Source organism: Podarcis tiliguerta, assembly GCF_965153285.1.
Source record: "Podarcis tiliguerta genome assembly, chromosome: 9".
Taxonomy (NCBI): Eukaryota; Metazoa; Chordata; class Lepidosauria; order Squamata; family Lacertidae; genus Podarcis; species Podarcis tiliguerta.
The window spans coordinates 64243667-64259974 of record NC_139542.1 but is presented as its reverse complement, the minus strand read 5'-3'; the positions used below and the strand labels follow the sequence as shown (position 1 = coordinate 64259974).

The following is a 16308-nucleotide window of genomic DNA, read 5'->3' as shown; positions in this document are numbered from 1 at the left end:
CTAACCTAGAAACAGTGGTTCAGGTTAAGAACTTTGCTTCAGGATGAGAACAGAAATTGGGTTCCAGCAGCGCGGCAGCAGCAGGAGGCCCCATTAGCTAAAGTGGTGCTTCAGGTTAAGAACAGTTTCAGGTTAAGTACGGACCTCCGGAACGAATTAAGTACTTAACCTGAGGTACCACTTTATTTTATAAATATTTACAAGCCACACATAAAGTGTATCAATTTGGCTTACATAATACAAAATACAGTGGTACCTCTACTTACGAATGCGATCCATTTTGGGGTGCTCTTCGCAGCCCGAAAAGTCCGTAAGTAGAGCGCCGCTACTGTGCATGTGTGAAGCGCGATAGGGTGCTTCTGCGCATGCAAAAAGTGTGCAGATCACTTCTGCGCATGCGTGAAGTGTGCAGATCGCTTCTGTGCTTGCGGTGAACCCGGAAGTGTACTTCGGGTTTACCGCATTCGTAACCTGAAAAGCCACAACGTGAAGCAAATGTAAGGCAAGGTATGGCTGTAGAATAAAAGGTAAAGGGACCCCTGACCATTAGGTCCAGTCATGACCGACTCTGGGGTTGCGGCGCTCATCTCGCTTTATTGGCTGAGGGAGCCGGCATTTGTCCACAGACAGCTTCCGGGTCATGTGGCCAGCATGACTAAGCCGCTTCTGGCGAACCAGAACCAGAGCAGTGCATGGAAACGCTGTTTACCTTCCCGCTGGACCTATTTATCTACTTGCACTTTGACGTGCTTTTGAACTGCTAGGTTGGCAGGAGCAGGGACTGAGCAACGGGAGCTCACCCCGTCACGGGGATTCGAACCGCCGACCTTCTGATCGGCAAGTCCTAGGCTCTGTGGTTTAACCCACAGCACCACCCGCGTCCCTCGCTGTAGAATATCAGCCCATAAATATCCATAACACATAATTAAAAACATCAATACATGCCAGTTGCTTAAAAAGATAACTTCATCTTGTTTTCAGAAGACAAATAGCAATGGCCTTGCGGGTATGTGGTTCCTGTGTCTAGGAGATAGATCAACTGGTTGGAGCTGTATTCTCCAAAGGAGCAGGTACACAGTCTGGCACCCTCCTTGATCTGCCTCTGTCACCAGAGCCCCACGTGACCTCTGTGGCCAGGAGTGGTCTGACCATGACAGTGGATCCCCAGAGACCCCTCTATTTCCAGATTACCTCCCGTCCCACTTGAAGCAAAGACCAAATCATGGGTATGTCGTGCTCTGTGCATTCAGCCGGGAACAACCTGAGATGGTCCTATGGTTGCCATGGAGCCATGAAATCCCGAGCTAATCCAACAGCAGCCTCAGCTTGGCATGGATGTTGAAATCACCCAGAGTTATTGTTCGGGATTCCTCCAACACCACATTTGGGATACCTCAGCCAGCCCAGTAAGGGAAGCTGTTGAGCAATGGTAATATCATTGCATGTGCTTTCATTAAGAATATCTATTTTATTTTCTGAGAGGATGCCCCTGTTTTTATTTTTATTTTAGTTTCAGTGAAAAGTAGAATTCAAGCGAAGGAGCTATGGATCTGCTATAACTGCATTTCACGGAGCTTTAAATTATTGAAAACACACACAGTATAACAAGATATTTGTCATGGTAATGAATAATTCAAATTTAGTTTCTGGAAACCTGATGAGATTAGATTTGTATTTCTACTGTACTATAGACTGACTAGTCACCATGAAGGACTTCTTTGGGTTGTTATCTATACCGTAATTTATTTATAATTGTGTTTGCTGTGCTTCTTCAGTTTGAAATTAATAATAAAAGCTGTCCTTCATGTGATAAGCAGATAATAAATATTTATATAACTTTTTTGTTTGCCTTTTGCCACATGATGCCACCAAAAGTGACATTGAAACTGTGAAACTCCTGGCATTATTTTATGTTATTTTTGGGGAACAAAGTAAGATGTGTGTTTGGGGTTTTTAAAGGTTTCAGGGGAAAGCTGTAGTTTTTTGGCCAGCATTCCTTTTGAACAACAGTACCATTGCATGAGTAAAGCTCTCCAGTGATTCCATGTTAATTCCACTGAAAAGTGGGACAGCCTATTCAATTTTTTAAAAAATTAATATATCAAGAATTGAAAGCTTATGAGTCCAGGAAGGAAATTATGTTATAGTTGTTATTGGAATGGCTTGCTTTAGAGAACTGTGGTCAGTCAGTGATGAATTAAATGGACCAATGATGTAACTCATATAGGTAAAGATAAAGGACCTCTGGACAGTTACGTCCAGTCAAAGGTGACTATGGGGCTGCGACATGGGTGGCACTGTGCCTAAACCACTGAGCCTCTTGGGCTTGCTGATAAGAAGGTCGGCTGTTCGAATCCCTGTGACGGAGTGAGCTCCCGTTGCTCGGTCCCAGCTCCCGCAATTTGAAAGCACACCAAAAGTACAAGTAGATAAATAGGTACTGGTCTGGCGGGAAGGTAAATGGCATTTCCATGCACTGCTCTGGTTTCGGTGTTCTGTTGCGCCAGTAGTGGCTTAGTCATGCTGGCCACATGACCCGGAAAAACTGTGGACAAACACCGGCTCCCTCGGCCTGTAATGCAAGATGAGGGGCACAACCCCAGAGTCATCTCCGACTGGACTTAACTTTCAGGGGTCCTTTACCTTTACCTTTTAAAGGACCCACCTGGACAGTTAAGTCCAGTCAAAGGTGACTATGGGGTTGCTGCATTCAGCTCGCTTTCAGCTGAAGTTTGTCCACAGATTTCCGGGTTATGTGGCCAGCAGGACTAAACCGCTTCTGGTGGAACACCTTGATGCAAACCAGAGCGCATGGAAATGCCATTTACCTTCCCGCCACAGAGGTATGTATTTATCTAGTTGCACTGGCGTGATTTCAAACTGCTAGATTGGCAGGAGCTGGGACAGAACAATAGGAGCTCACCCCATCATGGGGATTCGAACCGCCGACCTTCTGATCGGCAAGGCCAAGAGGCTCAGTAGTTTAGACTCATATAAGGCAGCTTAGTATATTGACTAGTTAAAAGTGCACATACATCAGACCTTATCTGAAGTATTTCACTTGTGTGATTTCATCAGCAGTTGATAATTGGTTCTGCCCCCTAACCCAATATCTAGCATTTTGCTTTTCCTCTACCCATCCACTATTCTGCACCTGACTCCAGTTGGTGGGTTTGGGGTTTCTAGTAAGCAAAGTGGACTTTGCAAACCAAATATGGCCAGTGTCATGGAATAGCGCCTCGGAAGCTGTCGTAATAGCCCCCCAGTGCACAAAATAAATGCCCCTAGTTTTGGACGCTATGCTGAGAGATGCCACAAACATTCCTAGCAATGTAGTATGTATATATTGTTCTTAATTATGAAGCTTGTATTTTTTTCATCCCCATGGTCAGGTTCATATTTTGGATCTTGGCTCTTTCCCGTTAATGCAGGGTTGCCGTAACATCCAACGACTCACCGCCACACATTCTTGGACCTTTATTTTTTAAAAAACTTGTAAATTAAGCCATGTCTAGAGGGCACCGACATAGTGTTGCTTATTCATGTGATATGCTATATAAATAACAAATCCACTTTCACATTCATGTGAAAACTTTTTAAATTTCAAAAACAGGAGATCAGTTCTTCATAGCTCAACATACGTAACTTGTATTCTACTTATACAAACCCCCATTCTATGGACAGGATACTGTGTTTGGCAGAAAGGCTTGTATACCTGATAAGTATTTATATATATTCTGAATGTATCTAGTTCACATTCCTTTTCATCATTAAGTCTTGCCCTTTGCACTGTTGAATTTTTTACATCTTCTTCCATCTGTGGAATGATGTGCAATTGCCTATCATCAACTTCAAAATCCTAAAATAGAACAAAATGTGTTTATGGAAAAAGCAGATAATTTAATACAATAAACACAGTTGTGATGTGTATATTGTACAACTATTATATTTTCATATGCTGCCTTAAAAGGAGAACCAAGTTACTATTATCTTTCTCTTTCCCCCCCTCTTTATGCCAAAGTGCAGGCAGTGACCACCTCCAAAACTATGTTAGCCATCATGACATTTGTATGCCAAGTCATTAATTGTATTCTTCCAGCTGTGGCTTCTGTCTTCCTGATAGGATCCATGTGAGCGGTGTTTATGGCTGTATCTCTGCTTCTAGGTTTTGCTTGGCTAGAGTCTGCTTCTAGCCAGCTATGTTTGTGAAGAGGCTATAGCTTTGCATAAATTATTTAGAGGAATACCACTGACGTTCTTGGGAAAAATTGTTAACTGTTGCCCTCCAGTTTCTTGCCTCATGAATTTAGCAGAATTCCTTTTCCCGTGCAGTTTTATTTTATAGGCTCTTTAAGAATCACCCTCTTCTGTTGTATACTTAGAATATTATTGATGGATGGATGGATTGATTGCTACCCCAATGTATGCTGACTTTCAGAGTAAAGCCCTCCAGGGTGGCTCATGTAAAAAATAATAATTAGTTATTTAGAAAATCTCTATTTTCCTGGCTGGCAATAATGTATTTATTACTACAGTGGTACCTCCGGTTAAGTACTTAATTTGTCCGTTCTTAACCTGAAACTGTTCTTAACTTGAAGCACCACTTTAGCTAATGGGGCCTCCTGCTGCTGCCGCTCCGCCGGAGCCCGATTTCTGTTCTCATCCTGAAGCAAAGTTCTTAACCTGAAGCACTATTTCTGGGTTAGCGGAGTCTGTAACCTGAAGCATATGTAACCTGAAGCGTATGTAACCCGAGCTACCACTGTACACGGGTTGCAAAATTTGCCTCGGCTGCAAGTAAGTTGAGAGCTTATGCAAGTATGATTTTTGCATGTTTGCTTTGCTGCTGCTGCTGCCGCTGTTGTTCAGTTTTAAATCAATTATTTGTATCCTACGCATTGTGACCAATTGTGATGGCTTATAGCTTTTAGCAATAAAGATTCATTCATTCATTCATTCATTCAACTGAGAATATTTAGAAAATATATAAAACCATTACATTGTTGTTGTTTAGTCGTTTGGTCGTGTCCGACTCTTCATGACCCCATGGACCAGAGAACGCCAGGCACTCCTGTCTTCCACTGCCTCCTGCAGTTTGGTCAAACTCATGCTGGTAGCTTCGAGAACACTGTCCAACCATCTCATCCTCTGTCGTCCCCTTCTCTTTGTGCCCTCCATCTTTCCCATCATCAGGGTCTTTTCCAGGGAGTCTTCTCTTCTCATGAGGTGGCCAAAGTATTGGAGCCTCATCCAAAACTATCAATAGCAATTAAAACAATATAGATCTTAACACATAGCATCCTAATTAAATGCATCTTGAAATAAAAATGCTTTTAAAGATCCATTTAAAAACTTGCAAAGATGGAGCCATATTTTTTTCCTTTGTGAAGCAATTTTATGTGCTTATGAAGACTTGATAGTTTTCATTGCCTGGTTGGGCGGAAGGAAGCGACTTGAGGAAGTATCATATTTGGATGTTTGAAAAAGATTTTAGTTTTTGATCGACTTATGTGCAAATTATATCCCATTTATTTCAATGGGATATACTCAACAGTATCTTTCAGATTGTGTCCTGATATCCTTCTTTTTAAGCTGTTTATTCCATGTTCAACATCTTATGGTATTAAAATAAGCAAAACACGACTATGAAGTGTGTCATTTCTTTTAAGTCTCACACAATGAATGATATTTAGCATTATTTCGTTCTAGGATGTTTTGTACTATGAGCAACTGAAGTCTAATGTGATTCAGCATGACCTTTTGGTGGACAATTTGATTTATAAAGTGAGTATTTCTAATTTATATATCGCTATCTGTTGTTGATGTGGTTTGTATCATCATCATCATCATCATCATCATCACTTTTTACTAATGAGTCTCTTTCCATGAGGCATCCCAAAGCAATTTGCCCAATGCAGATACCAACTGGGATAATGATCTCCCTTTAGAAGGTTTCTCTCTCTGTCTCTGTACAGTGGCACCTCAGGTTAAGTACTTAATTCGTTCCGGAGGTCTGTACTTAACCTGAAACTGTTCTTAACCTGAAGCACCACTTTAGCTAACGGGGCCTCCCGCTGCCGGTGCGTGATTTCTGTTCTCATCCTGAGGTAAAGTTCTTAACTCAAGGTACTATTTCTGGGTTAGTGGAGTCTGTAACCTGAAGCGTATGTAACCCGAGGTACCACTGTATCTGTATCTATTTGCTGACTGACCACAGTGTCAGAATCTCTATTTTACTACAGTGGTACCTCGGGTTACATACGCTTCAGGTTACAGACTCCGCTAACCCAGAAATAGTGCTTCAGGTTAAGAACTTTGCTTCAGGATGAGAATGGAAATCGTGCTCTGGCGGCACAGCAGCAGCAGGAGGCCCCATTACCTAAAGTGGTGCTTCAGGTTAAGAACAGTTTCAGGTTAAGTACGGATCTCCAGAGCAAATTAAGTACTTAACCCGAGGTACCACTGTACTTTCAATGCAAAACAACTGTTATAGTTTGTGAAAGGTTTCTTCTAAAATTGCATGTATCTGAAGCATATCTGCAGTAGTTCAGTGCAATAGTTAATATTTCTGCTGCTCCCCCCTCCCCCGTTGAATTATTTTGGAAAGGAAAAGAAAGAACAGATGGGGGTTGGGCAAGCTTCCTTTTTGGGTCACCATTAGCAGTGGCATTAGCCCAGCTTCTTCCATTTTTCCCTTAGCCCCCCCCCCCCCCATGCCGCTATTGCAAGTTGTTGTTATCTTGCAAGTGTGGTGGCAGCCTGGCCAATATTTTGCATCCTTCACAATGTCCTGTTTCACAGCGTTTGTGGGTGGGTTGGTCGGCCACGTCAATAAATGGTGGAGAAACTTCTGCAAAGTGGACGGATTTTTCTGATGCAGAGAGAAGATATTCAGACAATTTCTCCGAAAAGAAATGTTGCCTCAACTCTTCCAGCATAACAATTATATGCACAGCTTGCTCAGAAGTTGAGAGTCGATTTCTATAAGCATGTGAGAAGATTATGATGATGATGATGATGATGATAAATTTATTATTTATACCCCTCCCATCTGACTGAATTTTCCCAGCCACTCTGGGTGGCTCCCAGTCAAATGTTAAAAATAGTACAGCATTAAATATTAAAAACTTCCCTGAACAGGGCTGCCTTCAGATGTCTTTTAAAGATAGGATAGCTGCTTATTTCCTTCACATCTGAAGGGAGGGTGTTCCACAGGGTGGGTGCCACTACCGAGAAGGCCCTCGGCGCTGGATCTCAGATGTGGATTTGGGGTTGAATAGAGAGAGGGTCTGTCTTAAATGTCATCCTTCAATACAGCCCTGATTCAAAAGAGTCCTTCTGAAGCTACTTTTTAAAAATTGAAAACCTGCCTTAATTTACAACCAACAATAACAGCATCCATGGACTCCTATACATTGTCTACTTTGGCTGTTAGTCAGACATCTGTAATTTTGTCCTGAATGGATAGGAAAGGCATGGTGAATAGAGGGGGGAAATGGTTTTTTGCTCTCTATTATATTACTTTGGGATGGGATATACATTTTCTGAGTCTGACTCCTCCCTGATATGCTCCTTTGTTGTGTCTGTGGTGGTGTTGTACCAGTGTGACATTCTGCCACAGCAGTGTACATTAGAACAAACTGTGATGTATCTTCACAATTCACTGGCTCAGACTATTTAGGTGGTTTCCAGAGAAATGGCATCTGGATCATAGGTTTGTGCAGCTATTTTATTCAGTACACACACACACACACACACACACACAGTGGTACCTCGGGTTAAGTACTTAATTTGTTCCGGAGGTCTGTTCTTAACCTGAAACTGTTCTTAACCTGAAGCACCACTTTAGCTAATGGGGCCTCCTGCTGCTGCTGCGGCACTGGAGCACAATTTCTGTTCTCATCCTGAAGCAAAGTTCTTAACCTGAGGTATTATTTCTGGGTTAGCGGAGTCTGTAACCTGTAGCGTATGTAATCTGAAGCGTATGTAACCCGAGATACCACTGTACACACATTTACATACATATACATACATACATGCATATGCATATGCATATATATATATATATATATATACACACACACACACACACACATATATATATATATATATATATATAAATTAGACACTGTAAGACACAGACACTGTAACAATTTACAAACCACCAAGAACAGATTCCTTGGCCTCTTTGTGTTTCAGGTGTGATAGGAAGGGCATATAGAAATGCAAGCTGTTTTAGAAATGCATAGTTTTACTGTTGTTTTTCAGCTGGAATCCGCAAGCATTTTTGGTATGGCATTGCAGGGGGCTGGACTAGATGACCCTCGGGTCCCTTCCAACTCTAAAATTCTTTGATTCCATGCATTGTCTCAAACTTCTTCAAAACCATTCCTCAGTTCTTGCCACATGTCATGGCAAAGGAAAGCTTACTGTCTGAGAAATCCAAACCTAGAACTCTCAAAGGGGTGCATGATTAGTTTTTCCGTTCTTTGATGACTGCAGAATGCAGTTAAAATTTTAATTGTGAGATAATTTGCATTCCCTCTCCCATTGAAAGAGTGGGGAAACTCCCATTGATGAAAACTAATTAGAAGTGACGTGATCAAATGTAGCATGCGGATATCAGTGCCTAGTGTTATGATGATACTAATAGATTTTTTCTGTGTGCAGGAAATGTGAAGTTGACAACAGGTGGAGTGAATAGTTATTAACTCTGTAGCATGACAACAATAAGATCTTGTTATGCTAATGCACCGCAGGAGCTTCCCAGCTGGAAAATATACTTCTCAGCTTCAAATTTTTATGGTTTTTCATTTGCAGGATGTGAAGCTGACAGCCAGCAATGATGACTACTACTTCGTGTTTGAGGATTATTTATATCAGGTAAGTAATTACTGTTATTGCAGCAGCCTGTCAGTGGAAAAAAGTGACATGCAAATTAGGTACAATTTGTTCTAGGTATCTTTTAAGCCCAGTAAAACTGGTAGTGAATTACAGTTGCACTAAGGGACACGGGTGGCGCTGTGGGTAAAAGCCTCAGCGCCTAGGGCTTGCCGATCGAAAGGTCGGCGGTTCGAATCCCTGCGGTGGGGTGTGCTCTCGTCGTTCGGTCCCAGCGCCTGCCAACCTAGCAGTTCGAAAGCACTCCCGGGTGCAAGTAGATAAATAGGGACCGCTTACTAGTGGGAAGGTAAACGGCGTTTCCGTGTGCGGCTCTGGCTCGCCAGAGCAGCGATGTCACGCTGGACACGTGACCCGGAAGTGTCTTCGGACAGCGCTGGCCCTCGGCCTCTTTGAGTGAGATGGGCGCACAACCCTAGAGTCTGTCAAGACTGGCCCGTACGGACAGGGGTACCTTTACCTTTACCTTTTAAGCTGACCAGCAGCGGAATCCTTAGCAGGCTAAGTCAAACTCCTATTCAAATTGTCATTTTGTGCAGCCACAATGTTTGGATGACTGGTTTCACTAAGTTAGCCCTAGCTGAAAAGGATCTAAGACTCTCTGAAAATTGAATCCCCTGGGAAGGGTTACACTTTGAGATGCTAGATTTTTCTGTACTGTCCGTTGATGTGCACTGGTGAATACTTATAGCAGTAATTCTGGACCTCTATTGATTTGCCGTTGGCCATACGGCATACTCTTTCAGAACACTGTGAATTTTCTCATACCCTCTCCTCCTTGGAGTATCTCTGGTATAAGAAAAGCCAGATTGAGGGAGAGGAAAGTGGAAAGGCACTAATTTGTAAGAGAATGTGATTTGTGCAGCTGAGAATTAATGGAGGTACAGGAATGATAATATAATAATAATTTTAATTTATTTATACCCCACCCATCTGGCTGGGTTTCTTCAGCCACTTTGGGCGGCTTCCAACAGAATATTAAGAACACGATAAAACATTGAATATTAAAAACTTCCCTAAACAGGCCTGTCTTCAGGTGTTTTCTAAAAGTCAGATAGTTGTTTATCTGTTTGACATCTGATGGGAGGACGTTCCACAAAGTGGGCACCACTACCAAGAAGTCCCTCTGCCTGGTTCCTTACAACCTCACTTTTTGCATTGAGGTAACTGCCAGAAGGCCCTCAGAGCTGGACCTCAGTGTCTGGGCTGAGTGATGGGGGTGGAGATGCTCCTTTAGGTATACTGGACCGAGGCCATTTAGGGCTTTAGAGGTCAGCACCAAAACTTTGATTTGTGCTCAGAAACGTACCAGGAGCCAATGTAGTTCTTTCAGGACCTGTGTTACATGGTCTCAGCGGCCACTCCCAGCTTCCTATCCACATTAAACAACAGTATGGATGAGCCCTAAGCTATCTAGCTTATTAAGAGCAACCATGGAGAGATATTGAAAGATATTGGGGCAGATTCTGCATGCCGAAACCATGTACACATTGGAGTCCTATGGGACTTGCAGGAGAAAAGTAGTATTGTTGATCATTATTTATATAGAGAGCTACAGATATGGTGCTACACAGAATGACATGAGCAAAAGGGGTTGATGGACTACCCCAAAGACCTTGCAACCTAGATTTTGTCACTGACGGCATCATAAACAGAAAGAAGGAAGGGAAATGGGAGGGTAAAAAATGCAATCAAATGCAGTTAGATGTGCTAAAACCATGTTTCAGGTGGAGATGAAGATTAAACGGCAAAGAAAAGGTGAGTTTTGAGAAAGGTGTGAGATAAGAGTTTTGGGAGGAACTCCCAGAAAGAAATGCTAGTTTTAAAAGGTACCGTATTTTTCGCTCTATAAGACGCACCAGACCACAAGACGCACCTAGATTTTGGAGGAGGAAAACAAAAATAATATTCTGAATCTCAGAAGCCAGAACAGCAAGAGGGATCGCTGCTCAGTGAAAGCAGCAATCCCTCTTGCTGTTCTGGCTTCTGGGATAGCTGCGCAGCCTGCATTCGCTCCATAAGACGCACACACATTTCCCCTTACTTTTTAGGAGGGAAAAAGTGAGTCTTATAGAGGAAAAAATACGGTAAATACCACTTAAATATAATAGTATTAAGCAGTCTCTTGTCCTAAAGTTCTGTACAGGAAATGTTGTATTCTTATATTTATACAATACTGTTTCCGACCTTGAACACTTAGGATGAGGAAGTGCTAGTCTTAAGTAAACAAGCATCTGTAATTTATTACCTTTGCTTCTAGTAAAGGAGAGCCAACTAATTTGTATGGACTTGCATATATTGTTTCTTTTTAGTCTCCTTAAATGAAAGCTTATTACATTTGCAAATTTCCTAATGTGTATTTGATTGCAGTGTCTACATAAATGTCATGGGGGAGGCTTCACATTTTCGTGGCACTTTCAACTCGATTAGTCACAGCTGTTAGGGTGGGCTTGTCATTTTGTCGATTATAGCTACATAAAACAAGCTGAAATATATTGGTGGCTGAATGTATCCCTCCTTAGAGGACAGACTGATTTGTTTAGTCCTCTGAATGCTAGAAATTAACAAAAATTAGGACTCCTGTTTTGTGTGTGATATGTATGATGCTGTTTTTTTAATATTAAAAATCTACAGCAGAATTTATACCTCCCTATCCATCTTACCAGTAATACTAATGTACTAATTGAAAGCTCATGATCTGAGCACGAGTCCTTATCTAGTCAAAGCAGCAGCACCTATATACAAGTATTAGCAGGTTCAGGGGAAGCCTGCAGTTTGCAGAAATACAAAAAAAAGTTAGTTAAAAACAACCTTAATGTGGGGAAGAACCTCAAAAATAGCCCAGTGTGTCCCCATATAGATGTTTTGATAGGCTTCCCTAAACAAGAATGTTTTGATCATGTGCCAAAAAAATACAGCAAAAGCACGTCTCTAAATGTCTGTTAACAGGGAGTATCGAAGTGCAGGTACCACAACACTAAAAGACAGATTTGAACAGGTCCCAGGCTACCGGTTTTATATACCTACAGTAACGTTACTGTTGGTACGTGGGTGGCGCTGTGATCTAAACCACTGAGCCTCTTGGGCTTGCTGATTGGAAGGTCGGTGGTTCGAATCCCCATGGCAGGGTGAGCTCCCATTGCTCTGTCCCAGCTCCTGCCAACCTAGCAGTTTGAAAGCACGCCAGTGCAAGTAGATAAATAGGTACCGCTGCAGTGGGAAGGTAAACAGCATTTCCGTGCACTCTGGTTTCCATCACTGTGTTCCGTTGCACCAGAAGCAGTTTAGTCCTGCTGGCCACATGAGCTGGAAAGCTGTCTGTGGACAAACGCCGGCTCCCTCAGCCTGAAAGCGAGATGAGCACCGCAACCCCAGAGTTGCCTTTGACTGGACTTAACCGTCCAGGGGTCCTTTACCTTTTTTTAACCTTTACCAACAGTAACACCTGGAACTTGGCTTGGTAGCAAACTGGCAACCAGTGAATATCTATGAGCAGAGGTGTTATATGGTGACAGAGTCCCACAGCTGTCAGCACCTGTATTCTGCAAAAAAATGCAGTTTCCGGGTCAAGTGGAAGGGAAGCCCCACACAGAGTGCATGGCAGTAATGCCTAAACTGCTGTGATCAAGTTATCCTGGTTGTAGCTGTTGTACCCAGTGCAGCTGGTAAAAGGCACTTCAACCACTGAGGCTGCCTATGCTCCCAGTGACAAAGGTGGAACAAGAGGTACCCCCATACTCTGGACCTGCTATTTCAGGGGAAGCGCAGCCCAGTCCTGGGCAGGCAAAATTAATCCAAAAATCTGTTTCATAATCAAAAGGAGCTTCTGGACTGGCAGCAGGTAGAATGAAAAATATTTTCCAGTCAGTGGTCGCTTGACAGTTTTGACTGAAGGAAGTCTAAAACGCCACTTTCTGAATCAGTTAGCTCTGAAATGCCAACGACAGTGCGAACTCTTCTCCTGTCAGAGTAAATAATCTGATGTCATTCAAAATCCTGGGGATAAATATAGATAAGTCAGTTACCCGTAAATTGCTCTCTGCAGGGCAGTACTAAGTTATCATTTTGCAAAAATGGTGTGTTTCCTTGTTCATCTAATTCATCAACGAAAACACTGACCAGTGCAGAGAACAAACGAATGGGCAGGAAATGAACAGAATTAAACTTTCTTGTAGGTGTGGTCACTCCTATACCTCATAGCAGGCAGCTATCTAAGAGTAAAAATTCATATTAGATAGTGAAAACTGGGGCTCTAGCTGCATATGCCTTGTGGGGAGGGACACATCACTTAGAATAGAGAGTCATTTGGTGGGAGGGGTTGCTGAATGCTCCCCCCCCTCCCAAATTCCCCTGGAAATGTTACTTTATGCTTGGAGACATGTTGTTGTTTTCTTGCTCTTTTTCGTTTAGCCAGGCCCGCCTATGGCGAAAACGGCCTAGTGGAATTTTCAGGGAACGATTGGCTGGCACAGCAAGCACAGTCATACCTTGGTTCTTGAACGCCTTGTGACTCGAACGTTTTGGCTCCCAAACGCCGCAAACCCGGAAGTGAGTGGTTCCGGTTTGCGGACATTTTTTGGAACCCGAAAGTCTTCTGGGACTTCCGATTGAGCGCAGGAAGCTCCTGCAGCCAATCAGAACCCGTGATTTGGTTTTTGAATGTTTTCCGAAGTCAAACGGACTTCCGGAATGGATTCCACTCAAGAACCAAGGTACCTTCCTCCTGCCTACTTGATTCTCCTTTGAAAATCTGCTTCCCACATTCACCTTAAGCATCAGAGGACACATGTTTAATGTATAAGTTCTATTGGAAGCAACGCCTTTGGGGAGAATGAAGGGACTTGTCTTTCCCATCTCATTTTGGCTAAATACAGACATTTGTGGTACTACGGCATTAGGTTTGATTAAGCACAAACACCTTGATAACTGTAATGGTTCTAGGGGTTGCTCGTGCGTAAGTTGCCTTTACTCCTGGCTAGGTTGCATGGTTGAACCCTTTCTGTCCGGACAGCCTCAAAATCCGTGGCTGCCTCAGTCGCTGGCAGAATCCGTCAGTGGGCGTTTCTTAAACCGCTTCCAACATAGAAGCTGTTTGACGTCCAGTCTCCTCCCCCGTTGCCTGCGCGAAAGTTTCCTGCGCAAGATGGGTGTGGGCAAAGGAGCACTTGTGCCCTCTCCACTGGTCTCCTGCGAAGAGTCCTGGAGCCACCTCTCCGATTCCTCTATCTCCTCCCCTTCTCCACTGGTGTTACGCTGATTACCTTCCCCAGCGGATGGGCTATCCCTCCTTCTACTAGGACCCTCTCCTCCATCGTCCGGGAGCCTCTTCTCCGCCTCCCGCTCTGATGGCAGTTCCCTGACAATAACTATACAAATATAATGAAGTCTGTGTGCGTGTTTTAGCTGCAAAGGAAGCATCCCCAGTTTTCTTAATGCCTCATTACAGATGTTTCTCTGTGTCTCATACAAGCAAATGCAGTGATAAGATTGGGGAGAATGGATTGCATGCGACGTCTGGACTGATCAAGTCATATCCTCCCCAGCTTCTTTAAAACTAAGTCATTGCTTAACAGGAGAGGTAGCTTTGCACTGTTGACTGTTGTTCAGATTCATTCATTTATTTATTTATAGGTGCCATCAGACTATCACAAAGCAAGGGAGTTATATATCGGTGTAAAACCTACCAGCCAATAGCAATGGACACAAACCAAAATAAAACACAAACTTCACATTTTGAATTTCCTTGGTGAATGGCAGTATTCTCTGATGGGTCCCTATCTGAACAAGTGCTAACGTAAAATGAAATTTACACGAAACATAAATAAAATGACGTAAAACCTGACTATTCTTGTTTAAAGAGTTACAGTGTTCTTGCTAAAGAGCTATTCTCGAATTGGCAGGACTTTGTGGCTTGCCCAGGCCTTTCTGCCCAGGGATGGGCCATCCCAGCTTTGCTTTTTGCTAGAAATATAAGGCTTTCACTGTTCTTGGGGAAATCTGAGAATGTAAATGGCAGGAAACAGGACAGGAAGCAAAAATGTGTGCATCTGCATTCTGAACAACAGCCAGAACTTCACTTTTCTCTTTGTATTCACCCCAGTTGTTCTAAATTAGCTTTTAATTTTTCCTTTTTATTAGTACTTTGTTGAGTGTACTATGTTTTGACAGTTCCGATAAGATCAAAAGCTGGTAATGAATAGTGTTGGTTGTAAAGTGTGTGTTTAAGATAAAGGCCCTTTGTCATCTGAAAAAATGTTAATCTGCAAAATAGGAAGCTGCTCAAGGAGGTAAAAACCATATCTCAGCCAGAAAATTATTATGTCCTCTGTCAGAAGCGCAGACATTTTCCCAAGACATTTTTGCTTTTGACAAATGTAATTATCGAAAGGCTGTGTTTACAAAAATATTAAACAAAAAGGAGCAGTCTGAGTGGCTGATGCACAGGGAGACATTGCCATGGCACTGAAAGCATTCTAGGTAGAATGCAGATCCATACACTTTCCTTCCTGTCTGTGTGATAGGAATTTTATGGTATTAGATATATGGTAATGTTCATAACTGCACATACATAGATCAACACAGGAAGACCAACCTGGAACCATTTTGATTCCTAAACTGACCAAATCCTTTCTCTGCAAGGTTAAACTGGAAAAGCCTCCCCATTGTCTCTTTCCTCACAAATCTTGTCTCAAGGATATGTCTATTTGAATAAGGTGTGAGCCTGTGACCTGGCCCAGGAAATAAGTATTTTACCACTACAAAAGAATGGTCGGGCTCCCCAGGAAATCCAATCAAGTAACTTGCCAGACAGGAGATAAACTGTGATAGGAGAAAAACAACATTTAAATTTCTGTGATGTAGGTGGGATGTATCTGAGGGGTGGTCTTAGGTTACACCCCTTCTGTGATGTATGCATAATGTTTCTGGGGGTGGTCTTGATCTACAGGATGGGAATTTCAAAGTCTTTATAAGCCCTTGCACAGCAATTTTGGGGGTCCTCTTCCTCTCCTGCGTGTGAGGGGAGCACCCTGTTGCAACAGATCAATAAAGATCAAGCTTACTAGCTGCTTTGCTTCTCAATATTCTCTGGTTGGCCTCTGTTATTTTCTCCTACCAATAGGGAACCTATGTAAGGACTCTATATGGGCTCTTGGATACCCCATAAGGGAAAAGGGCAGATTTTTTATTTACAACATCTGCTATGCAGCTGCATAGATTTGTCCAAACTTTTACAGCAAAATTAAATGTAATGCAAGAGATCCATGATCAGATCTCCCAGTTTCCTGGTTTTCTTAAAAGCAGCTAGCAGGGAACCTCAAATTGCAGAAGCGGGGTTAATATTTTCCATCCATGTCTCTGTCCGTCTGTCTCTCCCTCTCCCCCCCCCCCCACCTGTTATTTGTCCAG

The 16308-nt window shown here is 42.7% G+C and overlaps 1 protein-coding gene across 2 annotated transcripts in view; it reads left to right on the top strand.

The window, feature by feature from the left end:
- Positions 1-16308, top strand: part of TBC1D19 (TBC1 domain family member 19) — a 73393-nt gene that overhangs the window by 33625 nt on the left and 23460 nt on the right. For both annotated transcript variants that reach the window (XR_014515371.1, XM_083458335.1), the window contains exons 12-13: positions 5710-5784; positions 8821-8883. Coding sequence is in view for 1 of the 2 variants with exons in the window: in XM_083458335.1 (XP_083314461.1) it covers positions 5710-5784; positions 8821-8883 (138 nt within the window). In the remaining variant the exon portion in view is untranslated. The remainder of the gene's footprint in view (positions 1-5709; positions 5785-8820; positions 8884-16308) is intronic.